Source organism: Salvelinus fontinalis, chromosome 29 (genome assembly GCF_029448725.1).
Source record: "Salvelinus fontinalis isolate EN_2023a chromosome 29, ASM2944872v1, whole genome shotgun sequence".
NCBI classification, from domain to species: Eukaryota; Metazoa; Chordata; class Actinopteri; order Salmoniformes; family Salmonidae; genus Salvelinus; species Salvelinus fontinalis.
Window position 1 is genome coordinate 34,474,823 of NC_074693.1, and position 20,418 is coordinate 34,495,240.

Genomic DNA, 20,418 nt, shown 5'->3' on the forward strand with positions numbered 1-20,418 from the left:
TCAGGGGTGTAAGTAAGCGTCCCCTCTGATCACGTCGACCTTGTACACTGTTCTAACTCTGACTTAACCTCTTGCTCCTGCGAACTGAAGTCGTTTGGGTCCTTTGGAATAAGGCAGAGAGCAACATGGGAATGGATTTTTGAGGGAGCTTTAGGTAGCCTCCTCCTAAACCTCTAGAAATAGGTTAGGACATCTGGCTCGACATGTGGAGGTTTTTCCACGTGGGTTGAAAGGTGAAATGTTACACATGTACGATCAAATGGGCCATTTTTGTTCACAAAATTAAAGACTTTGCTATTTGCGACAATCCTCTCAACCTACAGAAGTGGAGTTTTGCATTTAAATGAAGTCCGAATGATATCAGCGTATTAAGGTAGAAGACATGACACTTAAGGCGATGATTAAATTAACATTATCATCTGTAATACCAATTAATGCTACATGGTCTATCTGACTTTAAATACCTAAAGTTTGGAGCTCGTTGTTTTCCTGAACCCGAAAATGTCTGTCCTGCTTGTGTTGTGCCCTGCTGTCACCAGCACCATGTTTCCCTATCTAATACAGTTTTGTGCTTTGGGATCATATTTCACTAGAGCTCCTCTCAGGCTTGGTTGAGTGTGTTAGTGGAAATTCCCATTCACCCTCTCCCTCCCTTTTGTCCCAGTCGAGTGGTCACCTAATAACAACGCTCTGTTTAGTGAGACCCCAGTCGACCGTTTGATCACTTTCATAGAGCGAGAAATAGAGAGCAATAAATGGATGATTAAATAAATAAAAAAAAGTATAGCCCCCGCCCACACCTCTCTTTCTCCCTCCCTCTCTCTCCCTCACTCCTACTCCCCGCCTCCTCTTCCCAGCCAACTGCATTATCTTTCCCCTTTGAAAAAATCCAAACGTCAGACACCACAAAGACGACTGGGCCCCCGAAGAAAAAATCTATACAAATTACGATGGAGAAAGTGGCACTGATGGCTGGAATTGCAGCATATGTTTACACTAAATCAGGCAATCTATCTTCATATGGGGTGTGTAATACGTAGGGGGTCAGGGTTCGCGCAGTGCGCCGGCGCTCTCCAATTACTCGGGCTCTTTGCGAAGGAGGCTGCCGTATCGATTGGCCTCGAGAACAGGGGCCTGCAGGTAGCCAATGGGGTGCTGGGGTCAAAGTGCAGTGGGATTTTAATAAGGGGAAGTAATGGACTTAATTTCTGAGGGGCCTGGCAGTAGAGGAAGAGATGTCTGCTTCACTACCCTCTTGTCTCCCAATCGAGAGGTTCATTAGGAGGCAAGCTTTATGAGATTACATTCTCTCTCTCGCTCTCTCCCTCTTTCTTTCTTTTTTTTGCTCTCTGTCTGGTCTGTCTGTCTCTCTGTCTCTGTCTCTCCGTCTCTCTCTGTCTCTCTGCCTGTGCTGCTCATTCCCTTTTCTATTGCCCTGTCTCTCTCTGTCTCTCTGTCTCTCTGTCTCTGTCTCTGTCTCTATCTCTGTCTGTGCTGCTCATTCCCTTTTCTATTGCTCTGTCTCTCTTCCACTGGTTCTCTCTGATAGTGTCCCACTCTCTTGGTATATTGGCTGTTTTTCAAATTTTCCCTGATTGTGTTGAAATTCCCTTTTACAATGCTCAGCCCTAGCTCTCTGACAAGGCCTAAGGAATACCTCATTATCCAAAGACGTGTTTGGTTTCAAAGTAGACTATCCCCTTCATCCCGACAAGGGAGAAATTGTCCATGAGAGTGTAATCTGTTTGGGCCTTGCTAACGTTCCTCTCTAGGTCCCTCTCAGGGGACAGGGGCAGATATTCAAAATGGCAGCCTGTGTGGAGAGGGCACGTCTAGGCTCCGTCACCCTTCAGATAACATCCTGACCCAGCCGCAGCCTGAAAGCCCTTTTCTCCTTCCCTTGGTGTGAAACGAGCCTCAGACAAATTTGATTTAGCAGCTCGCGGGTGCCCGTTCCCGGGGAAAGAAAACAAATATTGTTATAATGGTAATAACATCTATTTGCCGCTCGCGACAAACGGCAGCGGGCCTTTGAAAAGACCCTACGCTGCCGCCACCACCTTATTCTTATTCATGAAAGCGCCGGTTATGCATATTAGCGCAAACTAGCTATTCTACTCACCGGCATTTGGTGTGTCAATCATCCTTACGGAATACAAGAGGCACCGGTGACAAAAGCGGAGAGGGCAAGAAGGCTGACAAATTGTCCCCAAAGTCAAATTTGACAGCCTTTTATGATTAATGGGCTTGATTATGGAGAAATATCTCTCTAACTCATTTCCGGCTGTTTCTCTTTTCTCCTTCGTCTCGAAATGGAGAGGAATGGAGATTGCGTTGTTTGCAAATGTGGGGGGGGGGATGAAATAAAAAGGGGGGTACCTGAGAGGCTTAGAGTGAGGGAGGTGCAATTGAATTAGTTAGGAATGCCCTGTGAAAGGGATAGCGACTGGGACAGGTTGAGTGGAAGGTCTCAAGCTTAATAAATAGAATAGACGAAAGAGAGAGACGTGACGGTGGAGGAAGAGATCGCCTGACGCCGGGCTGACACTCAAGGCTATTGTAGAGCACATGTATCAAGGCAGGACAGCTAGTCAGGGGAGATATTCCTCTAGAATGTGACATAACACCTTCATAAGGCCTACATAGGCATACAAGCGTGGAATTAAATGCATGTTTGAGCTGCTTCACTCAGCAATGTTCCAACCTTGATAATTCTCTCTCTTTCCAGCCTTGAATGAGCCCACCATCGACTACGGCTTCCAGAGGCTACAGAAGGTCATCCCCAGACACCCAGGAGATCCCGAGAGGTTACCTAAGGTCAGTGGCGTGCCTCATAGGACAACACGGAGTACATCATCACCTGTTGTTACTCCAAAGACCACCCAGACTTCGGACCGCCAAATATCTGAGTTTATAAACCTGATTTGTTAGATTTGGATGAATTATGAACCCTTTGCCCTAAGAACAGGCTCTGATGTCAAGGGGCACATTGTGCTGATAACTCGTACAATTGGAAACAGGTGGTTATGGGATGTCGTATTTGGTGTTTGAGACAGTGTTCCTGGTCTGGTTGTTTTTAGGTTTGAGGTAGCAACAGCCATGCATATGCAAAGTCACTTATACATAGACATGAGTGTATGCAAGGCTCAACACTCCTTTCAGACACACTTGATAAATACGTGCGTACACACTCCGACACACACACTTAGGCACAGACTCAGGTAGGGCAGCCGTCAGGTGCCCTGGGCGGTTTGCCGCCTGGTTAGTATGAAAAGATTATTTTCCCCCTAAAAGGTGCTCCACTAAATGAGTGAGATTGTTTTGGGCAGAGAACTGCTGTAAAGGGGGATATGATCAGATGGGGCCTGACAGTCTAAAGCAGCTGCCAAATTGAAACCATTTATCAAAATCTGACGTCTGAGATCCAGTCACCAAAAAAGTAGTTTATTTGTAAATTGATACTAATAGTGAGCATATATTGTCTGGCCCCTTTGATGCCCTGATTTGTGGTGGAGGGAGAATGTCCCCATCAGCCGTTATATATTTATTTATTCAAAAGAAAACTCAATATGCAAATAGATTTTCCTCCGTCTTCCATCCAGCTGCGAGCTTTCCCGACATTTTAGACAGAATGAAATAGCAACAAGAGTAACACCTTAAAGCTTGCCATTCGTGAAGTACCTCATTGCTCTCACCCAATGTGACTTGTCAGGATAGACTCACAATATCACTCGGGAACAGTTAGGTTGACATTTCATCCCTTTGTTATCCTCTCTCCTTTCCTTTTCTTGTAGGACAGAAAGGTTGGCCAGGAGCGATAGTAGAATGTTTGTCTCTTAGGCAGGGAGCAAAGCTCCCCTAAGCTACATCCAGAGGCTATAGACACCAAACCCGGCTATTGGAACCAATTAAAGTCAAATGTAATTATTTATTTTTTACAGGAAGAAACAGCAAGTCTAGAATGGTGGGAATAAGAGATATTCCATGTAAATAATGATAGGGGGGAAACACTAAGATACGAAAACACTGACCATCGTTCCTCTGGGCTCCTTTGGTTTTGGTGTTTTCCTTTGGAGCCGAGAAACCCCTGTCGAGTGATTTCATTAGGAGGTTGGCAACCACACTTCTCCAACGAGCCGGTGTCAGAGCTGGGACCCTAGCTCCAGTGATGGACAGACAGACCAGACCGGGGCTAAAGCATGGCCAACTGGTCAATGATGACCTCGGAGGCTGGTGTTAGATCAGGTTCGCCTCTAATTTCATTTCCAGTCTGCCTTGGCTGCAAGCGGACACTTCCCTGTCCAGATCTATGGAGGATATGTGAAACGAGTTCAAGCTCTAGCCTCCCCTCATTGCTCAGCATGGGAGGCACTCCGTTCCAGGACCTTTGCGGTAGAAGACCCAGACCCATTCCCAGGTCACGGCAAGTTTAACGGCCTATGAATCCTCTTAAATAGACACCTGGATGGTGATGCATTCCTTACATGTGGAGGGCCTATTTTCCTAAGATACGGCCACACGGGAGGCCTGTTTTGATACAGAGCAAACAAACAAATGGAGACAGAGCTAAAAAGCAAACCGAGGTGAAGAGTTTGCCGTCTTATTGGCCAAAATGTGTTAACGGCAACAACAAAAAATTGGTTCATATGAGGTATCAAATGTTCAAGGAGAATAGATGTGTTTTCTACCTGTTTGGCCATTACATTGGAATGAACTGCCAGGGTTAGGGGACAATTGTATTTGAATGCAATTGTTAGTGCGAGGATGGAATAAAAGCCTGCACACCCTGTAGCTTTTCAGCACCTGAGCTGTGTGTGCGCACCCCTGATCTAGATGATGTACTTGAAGAGATCAGTTTGGTGGTATGGTGTGGAAGCGGTAGCTAGCCATAGCTTTTCCTGTGTGTTGTAGCTAGGTGGTATGCAGAGCCAGGCTAGGGGGGATTTATCATTGTTAAGGGACCTGTCGGATGACTTCTTCTCCCGGGTCAGCTGATCTCTTCTCTCCGGGCACCTCTGGATCCAGGGAGCCATCCTCCCATAATTGAGCCCCTGGAAAGCAATGGAAGAAAAAAAGAAAGTGGAATATGTCTGGAGACAGACGCAAGGAGGACTGGGGCATTGGGGGCAGGGGCTGGGGCTGGGGCTGGAGCTGGAGCTGGTTGCAGGGGCTGGGGCTCAGGAGGGTTGGGTTAGGTGAGGTGGGTAAAAGAGATATGCTGTTCAACTATATGACGTATGATCAAGGTGCATTCCATAACATTTCCACATGAAAATAGCATATTAAAGTACCGTATGTCTGTAAAAGTAAAGAAATTAAATTCCGCGAGAAGTACCTTTTGTTACGGTGTCACTAAAATGTTAAAAAAATACCTCACCATTACAAAATTTACAGTCAAGGAGAAGTGAAATAGACAGGGTTTCCAGTCGATAGGTAATTAATTGTAATTTAACTTATCGATTTTCTCAAATTCAACAAATCAATTGAAGAGAAACAATCCTCACATAAGATGATCTGCATTTTTCAACTCATGAATCAAATCGGAATTCATTTCCTCAATCGACCTGTCTTGAAGAGGACGCCAGCCAGTTCAGGATAGAGGGATTCTATAATTCCTGCTCTTTCATATCGTTCGCCTTGTGAGTTATTCCACCTGGAGCTCTGAAGTACCCTAAAGAGACATACACTCTCTAGATGTGTGGTCTGTCGCTCCAGAATGCTGGATGTGCCTTTCCCTTTTGGCCCTGAGACAGACAAAAGGAGAGCATGGTGGATGAAATGGTTTCCCCCTCTGTCTGAGGTCGTAAAAGAGACATATACTAGCTAAAACCTGTTTTTCCCCAAGTCTAAGTCATCAGTGTAGAGGTTTCCAGGATAGAGGCTGGGAACAGACCCGTCCTACTCTCGCAGAGGGAGGGAGTCTCTTGTTGGGCCAACTTCTTATCCCTCACTGGCAGTAGACCCACTGAGGATGAAGGAGAGAACACTCCTTTCCCTCCCTCCTGCCCCCCCCCCCCCTCTGTCTCTCTCTGTCTCTGTCTCTCTCTCTCTCTCTCTCTCTCTCTCTCTCTCTCTCTCTCTCTCTCTCTCTGTGTCTGTCTGTCTGTCTGTCTGTCTGTCTCTCTCTATGTATGTATGTATGTATGTCTGTCTGTCTGTCTGTCTCTATGTATGTCTGTCTCTATGTATGTCTCTCTCTATGTATGTCTCTCTCTATGTATGTCTCTCTCTATGTATGTCTCTCTCTGTGTATGTCTCTCTCTGTGTATGTCTCTCTCTGTGTCTTTCTCTGTGTCTTTCTCTGTGTCTTCCCCGTGTCTTTCTCTGTGTCTTTCTCTGTGTCTTTCTCTGTGTCTCTTTCTGTGTCTCTCTCTGTCTGTCTCTCTGTCTGTGTCTCTGTTTCTCTGTCTCTCTCTCTCTTTGTGTCTGTGCAAAGTGCTTGCGCATGCATGTGAGAGTGTGTGTTTTCTGGATGCTGAGAGTATAACATCCCAGACTGTACATTACTTCTCCATGGTTAGAATTCAGTGTGAAACATGTTATTGTTCTATTCTTATTCTTATCCCAGAGTATTCAGTGCATTTTCAGTGAATCTTCCACCCTTGCATATTCCATATTTGATGTTTATTCATATTGCAAATGGGTAATTCCAAAAATCAAGATATTACCTTTATATTTAATTCAAGTGACACTCACTTTGTACGAGCACTAAACCAGCATTTAACACACCATGGACAATTCCATAGTATCTTCATCCGCCGAATCTCTTTGTTCATTGGCTGTGGTGATTATTGAATGAGCCGACATGCTGCTTCTAACCCTCCATCCCTCTTTCCCTCCGTCCATCTCTGAGAGGAAGTGCAGAGCAGTCTGAACCCCCCCCCCCCCCCCCTCCCTAGAGGTGTGGGCCAGTGATAAGAGATTATGATGATAACTGGGAGATAGTGCATTACCGTATTGATTGTGTTAAAACACCCGCGCTCTGATTGCCGGCACTTGGGCTGACAGGAATCCAATGGCGCTGTCTCTCCACGCCGCTAAAAGGAGGAGTGTGTGTGCGTGTGTGTGTGCGTCTGTGTGTGTGTGTATGTGGATATGTGTGTATGTGTGGTATGGTTCACGGCAAGGCAGTGCACCGCCCATATCTCACCTCCACACACACACATGCACCACAGCTGCAGTACCACAAGGCCCAGGTATAGATAATCCTTGCTGTTATGTCGCAAAGTGCTGTGATGTATTTCCAATGGTCCAAGTCAAGTAACATGAAATGTAATGAGGTTCTCAGAACAGACGGCCTGTTCTTGGTTGGTTATCGAATGGTTGTTATTGTTTAGACCAGCATTACTTATTCTACGATAATACTCTGGAACAGGGTTTCCCAAACTCGGTCCTGCCCCCCCCCCCCTCCCCCTGGGTTACATAAATATTTCTAGCACTACAGCTGACTCTAATAATTAAAGCTTGATGATGAGCTGGTTATTTGAATCAGCTGTGTAGTGCTAGGGGGGGTGTCCTCCGGAGAAGTTTGGGAATCCCTGCTCCGGAGAATGTACTCCAAAGAGTATTTTCTTTGCATTTGTTTGAGAGATTCTAGTTAGTTGGGGCAGTTGTTATGATCCGAAAATGGCCACACACTTCAAACAATTGAACACACAAACACACACACAAACAGAGTAGCACCAGCAAGCAGTAAGGCCTCGAAGGCGTCATTAACTTGAGAAAGGCTGTCGTGTTTGTCATTGCCTAATGAAAATACAAGAAGAGAGACCGACTGTGGCAAACACACACACACCAGTGTGTAGAGGCAGGAATGTGTGCGTGCGAATGTTTGTGAGTGCATGTGCTTGTGTGTATGTGTTTGTATATTGCTGCGTGTGTAAGTGTTTGCGTATGTGTGTGTCCGTGCGTATTTGTATGTGTTTGAGGCGGCAGGGTGGGAAGGGGTTGCCAAAGTTCCCTATGGCAGGCAGGGTGTTGCAGCCGCCAAGCCTCAGAGACATTAACTAACTTCTGTTTTATAATGGAGATTAATGAAGCGAGCGTATGCCAGAGGGGAGGAGAGAGGATGAGAGGGGATAGGATGAGAGGAGAGGAGGAGAGGAGGGGTCTGAGACACTCCTCACAGGGGTGGATATGTTGGCAGTGCCAGGGTGTGACAGATTGTGCCCTCTCTCAGTGGATAGGGGTTTGGGCGTAGGGACTAGGGGTGGAATAGAGAGTGACAGGAGCTATATTGCTTGGTTGCAGTGGGGGTAGCGGTGTGTGTGTGTCTGTGTGACTTTGTGCCTGCAGGATAGCTGCGGGGTCAGTAGGAGTGTGGGGGTAGGCAGGTGGGTCGGCATGCCCACTAAGGAGAGGCACAAAGGAAGGGCACACTGGCACGGTGGATCTCAGATAGATGTGCAACATAATTTGATCACTCTTTTGTTGCTGAGAGTTTTCCTGGAAATGCAAACTTTTGTGTATTTGAGGTTTAAAAAGGCTTCTAAAGTTTGTAATTGAAATTTTTTCCACTTTCGAAAAATGTATCAAGCCTTACAAAAAAAATGTCCGTTATTTATAATCCACATAATGATATACCTTTCCTGTTGATGCAGGATTATTTTTGTGCTGTAAAAAGCTGGCTCAAATTAAGATCCTACGTCTGTACACACGCATGGACGCACAGACATACACACACCCATACACACACAAACACACAAACTTTAACACACGCATTCGTTCACACATGCTCTTTCTAAAAAAAAATGTGCACATGGTAAAAAAACTAAACCAATATGTTAATAAAACAAGGGAATCTAATTTCCTTTCAAGCATATATTCAGGAGGGAATACATTAAGTTAAGAATAACGCACACACCCCTTCCTCACTGTAACTCAAGTCAGTATGCTTGCCCATCTGGGCAGATGGTTTTTCCTCAGGCTGATTCGACTGAATCATTTTTCCTGAGGTCATATTTTGTCGTGGGAAATGGGGGACAGAAAAGAAAGAGCATCCTCGTGCACTCTTTCCCTGACAAACACTGAACACAGGGCCAACAGTGAGGGAATAGTTAAATGGTTAAACGATAAGAAAAACAGTTATTCCCGGATACATGTTCACCACAGCACTGAACATTTCCTTTGACAGCGTTTCGGTCAAGTTCAAATTATTTTTTTTTTTTTTAACAACACAAGGAAAAGTCTAAATGTGTTGTAGGAACCAATCACGCTCCAGAAAAGCAGACAGAGGCCCCTCCTCGTTGTAATACCCCAGAGACCTCCAGCAGAGGCTCCCACAACACCAGCTCTCATCCACAGAGCCCTGGAAACAACAACCAACCCAGCCCTCCCGACCTCACTCACTCCTCTTCTCTGTCCTCTTCACTTCGCATCTCCTTTCCACTCGCATGTTATGACGTCCCATCTCTCCTCTCCTCTCCTCTCCTCTCCTCTCCTCTCCTCTCCTCTCCTCTCCTCTCCTCTCCTCTCCTCTCCTCTCCTCTCCTCTCCGCTCCGCTCCGCTCCTCTCCTCTCCTCTCCTCTCCTCTCCTCTCCTCTCCTCTCCTCTCCTCTCTCATTCCTTCAGTGAAAAGGCACAGGACCTTGTGTGAATGTGTGATTGTTTGTCCCCCAATTTAGCCCCAGAGATTGTCAGCGACGCCTCCTCCGGCAGACCCTATTTATCTATCTATCAGGCCTGTTATTGTTATTAAGAGCCATCGCCACGGCGACCCACTGGGCTAACGGGGAGAGATTGGACACTTCCTCCTCTGGGTGGTGGGAAAACAGCCCGGGGGCAATGGAGGAGGTGGGGATGGAGGGATGATGGTGGGAGAGAGAGAGAGAGAGCAGGAGGGAGGGGTGAATTAGGCAGGGGAAATTCAATAAACAGATGCAATGTGGCTCTAATAAGCTGGGGTCTGAAGTGGCGGATCGGAAGCACTGAAGGCAGTCTGAAAGTGTTAATGGGTTCCCACCACCTCAGGCTTCTTCCCCCTTCCCCCACTCCCTCCAGGGTGCATCGGCAGCCATTTTGATTAGAGGCCTGGTAACGATGCCCTCTGATCATGACAATTTGTTACTATGTGGTGCCGTGACAAAATGTGTGCTCTAACAAAAACGTAAACCCCCTGCAAGCAGAGACATTAGAGGTTGAGAAGGGAGTGGTTGGGCCTAATACTTGAGATGTCTAAGTGCTGACTGGGAGAGAGTATAGTGTGAGTGTGTGTGTGAGAGAATGGGAGAGGGGAAATGAGATGCAGACAGCTGCTTTCTCTGGGTTGTTTATCACACATAGGCCTTGCCATTAAAGCTAATCTCTGACTTGTACTCTGTAAAACAATGATTACATTTTGAATGCTTTCCCCATTTTATGACCCCAACTCCCAAAATCCAGGTACGACTCTTACAGCAACCTATTTATAACTTTCAAACAGAGTTACAGTGCAATGGAATGACTTACGCTCACAAAACCAAAACATCCCAGATTGTTTTACCGCTTACATGTTTTAGGTCTTAATGTTCTAGGTTTATACGAGCAGTAAAATGTTTCTTCAGATTTTTACTATCAACCATCAACAAGTTCCAGGATTCTGAAATTGTAATGAGTGTGGAATCTTTCATGTAACTCGGTAACATACTGTGTTTTTTTTGTTGTTTTTTTTTATTTATTTTTTCACATTTTTATCCCATTTTCTCCCCAATTTTCGTGGTATCCAATCGCTAGTAATTACTACCTTGTCTCATCGCTACAACTCCCGTACGGGCTCGGGAGAGACGAAGGTCGAAAGCCATGCGTCCTCCGAAGCACAACCCAACCAGCCGTACTGCTTCTTAACACAGCGCGCCTCCAACCCGGAAGCCAGCCGCACCAATGCGTCGGAGGAAACACCGTGTACCTGGCCCCCTTGGTTGGCGCGCACTGCGCCCGGCCCGCCACAGGAGTCGCTGGAGCGCGATGAGACAAGGATATCCCTACCGGCCAAACCCTCCCTACCCCGGACGACGCTATGCCAATTGTGCGTCGCCCCACAGACCTCCCGGTCGCGGCCGGCTGCGACAGAGCCTGGGCGCGAACCCAGAGACTCTGGTGGCGCAGTTAGCACTGCGATGCAGTGCCCTAGATCACTGTGCCACCCGGGAGGCCCACATACTGTGTTTTTATTCAAATTAATTGTAGTATTCAGTAACATCTGATGTGATGTCATTTCAGGAAGTGCTGTTAAAGCGATCAGCAGACTTAGTAGAAGCCCTGTACGGAATGCCCCACAATAACCAGGTATGTAATCATATAGATTTTTATTGGCTCTCATCCTTTTAAACCTACCCCTGGCATTAATTTAAGTTTTTCCTTTTTTGCGACTCTAAAACGCGTGAAGCGTTCTTATTTTTTGGGATTAATCACAGATTAAATTAACATCCCATTTCATATTTCAAGAACAGCCAGGTCACAAGGACCTGGGAGGCCAGGATAGCTACCCATGTAGTGTCTAGATGGTAGAAGTGGGCTAAATGTACTGACTAAGAGGAAATAAAGGGTAACATGGCCCAAATAAAATATATGATCAGGTTCATCAGGTCAAAGAAATACTCAACACTACACATAAAATCTCTAAACTCACAATTCTCTACACCTTCCCCCTCTCCCTGTCCCTCCTTCCCATCAGGAGATCATTCTGAAGCGGGCAGCTGACCTGACCGAGGCACTGTACAGCGTCCCCCGCAGCCACAACCAGCTGCCTTCGCTTAGCGGCTCGGCCGCTCACTCCGGCATGATGGGAGTCAACTCCTTCAGCAGCCAGCTGGCCGTCAACATCTCCGAGGCCTCGCAGGGGGACCAGGGTGAGTGTCACAACCCCCCACTATGACCCCTCACTCCACGACCCTCACCCTTCACCCTCTGATCTTCTCACACCTTCTCTGTGTATTGGTGTCCCTGTAGATATGCTCGTCCTATGTTTCTCTTTAATATAAGCTTCATAGCTATCCTTTAGCAATACTTTAGCTGCTTTTAGCAGCCATATACGTCAGGCGTGGCCATTTGTGTGTATATACGCTCAGTGAAATGTGTGTATGCCTTTGTATATATCCCTCTGTGTGTTTTTTGTATGTATCCCTCTGTGTGTGTGTGAGCGTGGACGTGTTTAACTATACTTGTTGGGACCAACAGGGGACATTTTGTTAGTCCCCACAAGGTCAAATGCTATTTCTAGGGGGTTTAGGGTTAAGGTTAGAATTAGTATTAGGTTTAGGTTTAGGGGAGAGTGAAAATAGGATTCTGAATGGGACTGAATTGTGTCTCCCCACAAGGATAGTTATACAACACTGTGTGTGTGTGTGTGTGTTGTGTGTGTGTTGTGTGTGTTGTGTGTGTGTGTGTGTGTGTGTGTGTGTGTGTGTGTGTGTGTGTGTGTGTGTGTGTGTGTGTGTGTGTGTGTGTGTGTGTGTGTGTGTGTGTGTGTGCGTGTGGTAGAGAAAGGGTGTGTGTGTGTGTGTGTGTGTGTGTGGATGGGGTAGAGAAGGGGTGTATGAGAAGGGGAGGTGCTAATGAGTTAAAAAATGCAGACGAGGTGGCATGAATAAAACAACCAGAGTTTAGACACTGAAGACAGCAGCTCGGTCAAGATTTCAGGGAGCAGAGTGTGAGTGTGTGTCTCTTTTTTTCAGTGCATGCTTGACACCATTGTTGCAAGTGTGAATTACACAATTTATACAATTCCAAAAATGCGTAAGCATGTTATTATGCATATATTATAACGCAAAGCCCTCCACACATGCAGGCATGTATGCATTCACGCACACACAAACACACACACACACCACTATCCTAGAGAGGGCTGTTTCCTTTGACAAAGCCGCGCTGTGACTGATGCACAGGAAATAGGTCTGAATGTGTGATGAACAGATTGGCTCACGTCGGACCAGAGGATACAGGCAGAAAGAGGAAATGCGAGAGATATCTTGAGATGTTTTCTCTCCCCTGACACCTCAGCATAGTTCCTCCCTTCCTCCCCTTGTCTGCTTTTCACATCAACCTACGAGCGAACACCTACAGTAATCTATGAAGTCATGGGAACAGGACTGCAGCCATCGTGAAAATACAGAATTTCATAGTGTATGTCCATAATCATTGGAACATTGCAACCCAGAATCAGACTTTTTCCCACCTACTGTAACGCCTCTTTGTGCTCCTAGAAATGACATACTATGATTCAAATATTAATATAGAGGGCCGCTCATACGCCAAGCTTTATGAAAGGAATAAGCAATGCAATTTACTGAAACAATTCCAGACGAGCGTTATGGATCTGCTTTACATCACGTTGTGTGCAAAAATGGATTATATCATTCCTCCTCTGGCATTTGTCTTCAAACTTGCATCCACTCCACTTGTTTTACTTCACGTTGACAGTTTCCTCTGGAGCGAGTAGGGGTACTACCCGGCCCTTGTGGCGCGTCTCGGTCTCATTGACCTCCAGAGGCTGTCCGCGATAGCTGGATAGGGTTACTGACTGCTCCCCCTAGGCTAGGCCTGTCCTTCATCTCTCCCCCTCAATAGTGGAGTGGAGTTGCCTTAACTCTCTCCCCCCTCTACCACCCCCAGCCCTTAGTTGATTGGCCCTCATCTAGGATGTATTGAATACCCGTTCTCCCTTCGTTATAGCCCTCTTGCCTTCACGAGGCACTAGGGCTCCTACCCATCTGGGGGCTTAGAGACCAGAGAGAAAGGCACAGTGTGCTCTCACTTCCTCTCCATACTTCTTTCCTTCTCTCTCTCTCTCTCTCCCTTTCCCTCCCCTTTCTCGCCCTCACTCTTCTACTCTTTTCTCTCTTTCTCTCTTCCCACTTCCTGGTTTGAGCCAACGCAATTCCCAGCAGGAGAGCGATTGATGGAGCGCTACCCTGGGATCAGGAAGAGTGCAGGCAATGGGAAACACATGTCAGGAACAACAGTGGAGGGAGGGCCAGCAGGGACAATCCCTTTCAAAAGCCACACCGTGTCCGATTCAACTCTTCAATTCATTGGGGAAACATGGAAACTTCCCACTATGGTTCCATTTTGATAGGCCCGACTCTTACCAAATCTAATGATCACTTTTGACATAATATTTATTAAACCGTGTTCTGATTTGAAGTGTAAAGGGAATTGTGCTCAAACAGTTAAGGGAGAGGGGAAATGCTGCCTCGGGTGGTTTTAGTTCTGGAGGTGAGCAATGCAAATCGGAATACTCAATATTAGAATAGTAAAAATCAGGTCCATGCTTTTGGAGTTAGTCAATGGAATACAAATGTGATGTTGTTCAAACTGCACTGTGCTGATGCCATTGGATTAACTATAGCATTTCCTCCTTTCGTCCAGGTTACTCCCGTAACTCCAACAGCGTATCGCCCCGTGGCTACGTCCCCAGCTCCACGCCCCAGCAGTCCAACTACAACACCATCACGTCCACCATGAACGGTTACGGAGCGGGCATGACCAACCTGGGGGTGCCAGGCTCGCCCAGCTTCCTCAACGGCTCCGCTGCCAACTCCCCCTACGCAAGTAAGTACAGTCTTATTTGGTCCCAATGATCATTAATATATCTGATTGCATCTCAATGCGTCAGGTCTCAAGGCACGTCACATTTCGTGGAGGGTGGGGGGGGTGTTATTTGGGTAGTTATATATGTGGTGGGATAGCAACACACGGTTTCATTAGGACAGTAATACTCTGATTCAGTCCAGGAGGGATGCAGTGTCTGCTAGTTATCTCCTACTTCCTGTTTACACAGTGATTGGCTTAGACCTTGGGCACAAAGTGTGTGGACTCGCACCAATTTAGTATTGATCAATTCAGTAGAGGCAAAGAAACAGAACATACCTGCGTCCACTGCCATTCTGGAGGACTGGTGTTGAGGACACCTCCTGTAAGATCTGCATTGGAATTCCTCACACACACATCGCGTAGATGACATCACAGGGATTCCTCCTCGCTCCCTCAGTGCTAGAACCCTTCGGTGTCTCTGTCCCTGATCCTTCCTTCTAATTGACATGCTTAGAGTCACGATTCCACTCTGAGGTTACAGGTGTTTTAGAACTCTGGTTGTCGCCCACTGGGACTTTTTGAGTTGCTTATTGTTTAGGCTACAGCATCACAGATCAAAGTCTCCCAGAGACGTGTTTAGAGCATGGCAGACAAAAACAATGCCAGCGTCTCAGTGGTTGTAGATTCTGGATACTAAACTGAAAGTAGGTTTTGTTCTGGCATTTGATGTGGAAGGTTATGTGTTGTCTACTGAAAAGAAAGGTTGGGTTTGTCTGTCTGTACCATGCATTGTGAAAGTCTTCATCTGCTTTGCCTATACCTTGTTCCATCTCCTTCATTACTGACCGCTACTAACATTCTAACACCCTCATAGTATCATTCGTGCTTTGGGTCAAACCCATTAAGTTGGATTAGTAACAAAAAATCTCAACTGTGATGTTACAGAGCAAGTATAAGTCAATAGTTCAAGGAAGATGAAACAAAAATAACTATTCACATATAGGGATGCACATAGTTTGCATTTTGCCATCCATTTTAGACTTCCATTTAGAATTTGTGAGATATGGGACTATAAACTGCTTCAGGGGTTCATACTTTACTGGAATCATATTTCTTGTGGTAAAATGTGCAATAACTACAGAGACTAACCAAGCCATTATGGGGGAGATTGGGGTATCAAATACACTGTGATTATAATACAATTGCTTTATTATCACAGTCAGCATTTCATACATGAACATTCTACACATACTGTACACACATACACACAATTCTTTTTTGTTGTGAACATGGATGGAGGTTGCTGCTATCCTCAAGAACAAGGTATTGTTGTGTCAAGTCTAAAATGGGCCTTCAAGTTATGGATCAACTTTGCAAATATTGTGCACCTTTAACTCCGGGCTTGTTACTCCAGACCTTGACCCTTCTTCAGGCAGGCATTCATTCCTCAGCCCCCATGCATGCCCTTACTGTTACAGTTCATCTCAGTCCACTCACTCACCAACCTCTGTCTGTCTGTCTGTCTTCTCCGTCAGGATCTACCACCTCCCCCTCCTCCTCCTACTCCTCCTCCTCCTCCTCCATCCCTCTGTTCTCCGGTGGACCCATAGGCCCTTATTCATTCTCTCCTGTCCATATGATCTCTGCAGTCAAACAGAAGAGCGCCTTCGCCCCTGTCGTGCGGCCACAGACCTCCCCGCCCCCCACCTGCACCACCACCAATGGCAGCAGCCTACAGGGTGAGCATCCCACCCCTCTCCTGCCTCTCAGTCCCGTCCACTTCTGCCTGGGTTATTGTTAGAAAGGGTGTTGTCATGGAGACCCTGTAATGCTAGAATTCACATGACATAATGATGTGGTCTGAGGTAGTAGTGGATTGAAGGTCAAAGTTGATCCATAACTTCTGGCTCTTGGTAAAGTAGATTTTGGAATCTGAGTGACTTTTCAAAACATTCATCACAATCAAATAATTTGGCTGAGAATCTTTGTTGACATAGAGTGACTGATTATAAGTCAATGTAACATGACTGGAAAAGTTATTATATTTGAAAAATATAATTTTGTCATTCTTAGGTTTTGCAGCAAATCCATATGCATATCATAATTACCTCAACACACGGCTTTTCATTTAAGAGGGTGTGTAATGATTTTCTATGGGATATGTATCCTTACAACATTATATTACCGTTTTATCGATGCAAAATGTGTTATGGATACAAAACGTCTCCCCACTTTATTAGGTAACCAGCGTGTCTGTCTTTCAGCCATGGCAGGTCTAATAGTCCCACCTATGTGAAGAGGGCCTTCTGCCAGATTGACCACATCCCCACTAGCTCACAGAATCTCTACAACGTCAGCTTAAATCACATCAACCTCCAAAACAGGACCACCAAGCCTCTTCACTCCTGGAAACAGAACAGCACAACAAAGAAAATCCAAGTAACCGGAAACCCGTAAAATGACGCTAGATTATCCTTGTGTTGGTTCAGTAGTTGACTTCATCGTCACTTTCTGTGTTTTGCATTTTGGGACTTGTAAGCCATTCCTTGCCCAACAGGTAGCATTCCCACATAGATATGTATGAAGGGTTAACTAATCTGAAAATATAGCAATGTGAATAATAAACTGTGGTTTTGAAAGGCAGGTAGTTACTCCTTGTCGTGTAAAGCATTGTCCTGCGTCCTACAAGGTTAATTTGCATGTCTGAAAAACAATTTTGACTGGATCTTCTAATGAACCTAGTTCATTGTCAGTCGTATAACCACTGTGAGCAGGTAGAGTCTAAAGGCCTACAGTTCAAAACTGTCAACTATGGAAAAAGTGCAGAAGCCATGAATATCCAACACTCTGTCAATTGTCAGACTCAAAATTGGTGGGAGTTTCAATGAGAATTCCCCACAATGTCTATAAAAAATCCTCTTCAAAAAGACAACTGATATCTAATGTCGTAGTCTTTTAGCATTTTAATTTGTGTACCATAGCTTTTAATAATATGCGTTTATCATATCTGAAGGAAAATGCAGTAATTTTCTAATCTAACGAAAGGGTTGGCACACATTCTGCCAAGGAGCAAATAGCAAATGTTGTACTAACAGCCCGAGGTTTTGAGGTTAAAGGGTTTTAGATGTCTACCATTTTTGAAACATAGTACAATAGATATATTTCCGGGTGTGTTGATTGGTAGATTTTAACCAGAAATGCTTGCAGCAGTTTTAATCACATTTAGGTACCAGATTTCTTGTTATTCTTCTGATTGTGCTTATTTTGTATGTATTTATAAAGTATGTTTTCGGATTCCTTTTGTGATTTAGGCCTGAATGATAGTCTTAAATATATATGTAAACACATTTGATGTCTTAATACCTTTTAGATATTGTAAAAAGAGTGATACAAGGAGAGGAACAACCCTTTTGTAAAAACTAAAAAAAGTCAAACATGACATGGTCACCCTGTCTTTCAAAGCAGGATATACGCCCCACCACTTTTGTATAAAAATGGTTTTCCGATACTATATTTAACTTTTTTTGTATACAGCATTTGTGTTTTCGCCAGTTCTCCTTGTCCTTTGTGTATTATTGTGAAATGTGTATTATCATGGTTATTTCTTAATGCACTATTTTAGTTGGGGCACTTACAAGAGCAATGCATCTTAGCAAGCAAGAAAAAAATACAAAAAAGGAAAACAATTACAAAAAATGGAGAGAAAAAAATAAAAAAGACAAAGGCTAGTACAAATATGCACCAAGATGTTTTTTTGTTGTTGTAGCCATTCTTTAATTTACATTTTTGTCATTGTGGCTAAAATGGCAAGGTTGTTTTCATGTGAATTTCTCAATTTCAAAAACTCTTCCATCGTAATCCTCCATACTCCTTACTTCAAATTTTAGGCGTATCCATTTTTTGTTTATTGGTTAGAATTCAACTCCTTTCCCATCTTAACTACGGACCCAAGCCTATTCCTTGTGTTTTGGTGATAATGAATGTAATACACATGCCTGTAATACACATGCCTGAATCAGCAGCGAAGTTGAAAATCAAGTACACCCTCCAATAACTGCTGTAGAGGGACCACTCAAGTGTAGGGTTCACCGATCTCAAGGATCCTTCCATTGATGTTAGTGTTGTTGGTGGTGTTATTGTCGTTGCATACAATCTGTATCATGTACTTATGCAATTTGTATTTCCTGTAATGCAAGCTATTGCTCCACATTTCAGTGGAATGGTTTTGAAACGTAAACGAACACAAGACATAATTGATGCCTTACAATAGAACATGTTCCAATACAATGCATTTTCATTATTTTGATACTCTAATTGAAGTGTGGTCTTAGAATAAAATACAAAAAATGGAGTTATGCTGTTGCAGATTTATTTATTCCTTATTTTACCAGGTGAGTTGACTGAGAATACGTTCTCATTTACAGCAACGCCCTGGGGAAAGTTACAAAACATAGTAGAAATACATAGATGTCTAAGAATTTGTTACAATTGTCATTCATTTGATGGTTTTGAATAATCATTTGAGCTGCAGTGGATGTAGTTTAAACTAGGATATGTTGGACGATACATCCTACAAATTTCCACATAGCCTGTGTAACATAATGATAGTGGACAATAGGTCACAAAAATCCATGATGCGCCTGATTAAACCTTTGATTTTATGCTAATTCTGTGCAGTGATTGACATAAATCAGCTATCATCAGGTGGCATCAACATGTAGTCATAATGTGGGCTTGTGAAGAAGAAAAAAACTGAAGGAAAAATCTGTTGCACCACTTTGAGAGAGCCATTTTTCAATTACGAGAGTCAAGGCCAGCTCATAGAATGTCATCTGAATTCAATATTATGGACTTCTAAACCCATTTTCAATGAAAACACAAGTTTTCTCTTCGAGTTAAATCTTGGCTGACTTCTCACAATCCTCCCCTTCACCCCCATGTATCCATTCCATCCCTATACTGAGTTTTCAAATAGCTTGCAAAATATTTTTTTGTTTGTTATAGTTGTAGAAAGATTGCTTTTTGCTGCCCTGGTTTTCTGCAGAGGTTTTTTAAATTGCAAAGTGTACTTTCTCAATGTTTAATTCAATATGAAAAGGGGAGAGGTACTGCATCTTTGTCAAATATGAAATGTACCATCAAAGTATACTCTATCAAAGCACAATGTTTAATTAATGTCTTTAAAATACAAAAGGGGGTTCTCTCCCCCACTTTTCCTTTTCTGTCTTTGACCATGCTGTAAATAGATGCATGTTTTTTTCTGTGATCCAGTGCTTTTTGTACAGAAACAGACTAATAAAGAATACATTTGGCTTGAAAACGGTCTTGTATTGTTGATGTTCTAGGTTCTGCATTGGAGTTCATTTTGCATAAGAGTGGCTTATCTACAGATCTACCATAATCTATTCCCTCACATAGCAGGGGGCAACAGGAATCAAACCAAGTACTCCTAGCTTAATAAGAAACTTTCCAGACAAGCTCATCCTTCAAAAGCTTCAACCTTTTGGACGCTAGTTCTAGCCAACACTCAGTCTATGGGAGATGTGTGTGCAATAGCCTCCAAAGACCACATTTTATGATGAAAATCTTGGCTCTCAAACCCTCGAACTGGGCTTCTCAGATGACATATTGACCGGTGCGTATCTGAATCAATCATTCAAAGTCTGAGTAAGAGCAACAATTCCCCCCTCTATAAATGATAGCATAACATCAGGCAAAAAGATCATCTCGATGGTTGCAAGCCTGGAGGTTGACTCTTGTGTACTAAACTGTACAAAGTGACTTCATCACTTCAAGGCACTACACAGAGAACACATAAGACAATTCCTTTGAGCACGCTAGTGTGCATTTTTGCAAGAGTTAATGGGTTTGTGTGTATGCATACCCGTTTGATACTGTGTGCAATGTGC

At 44.4% G+C, this 20,418-nt stretch overlaps 1 protein-coding gene across 9 annotated transcripts in view; it reads left to right on the top strand.

Moving 5' to 3' along the window:
* Positions 1-19,829, top strand: part of LOC129827891 (transcription factor COE3-like) — a 93,434-nt gene extending 73,605 nt beyond the window's left edge. For 2 of the 9 annotated variants that reach the window (XM_055889156.1, XM_055889155.1), the window contains exons 11-17: positions 2,729-2,817; positions 11,198-11,263; positions 11,652-11,826; positions 14,345-14,527; positions 16,045-16,248; positions 16,583-16,645; positions 16,774-19,829. In XM_055889156.1, coding sequence (XP_055745131.1) covers positions 2,729-2,817; positions 11,198-11,263; positions 11,652-11,826; positions 14,345-14,527; positions 16,045-16,248; positions 16,583-16,641 — 776 coding nt within the window. In that variant the 3' untranslated portion in view covers positions 16,642-16,645; positions 16,774-19,829. The remainder of the gene's footprint in view (positions 1-2,728; positions 2,818-11,197; positions 11,264-11,651; positions 11,827-14,344; positions 14,528-16,044; positions 16,249-16,582; positions 16,646-16,773) is intronic. The other 7 variants (XM_055889159.1, XM_055889160.1, XM_055889158.1 and 4 more) reach the window with 4 other exon arrangements.
* Positions 19,830-20,418: the final 589 nt, after the last annotated feature.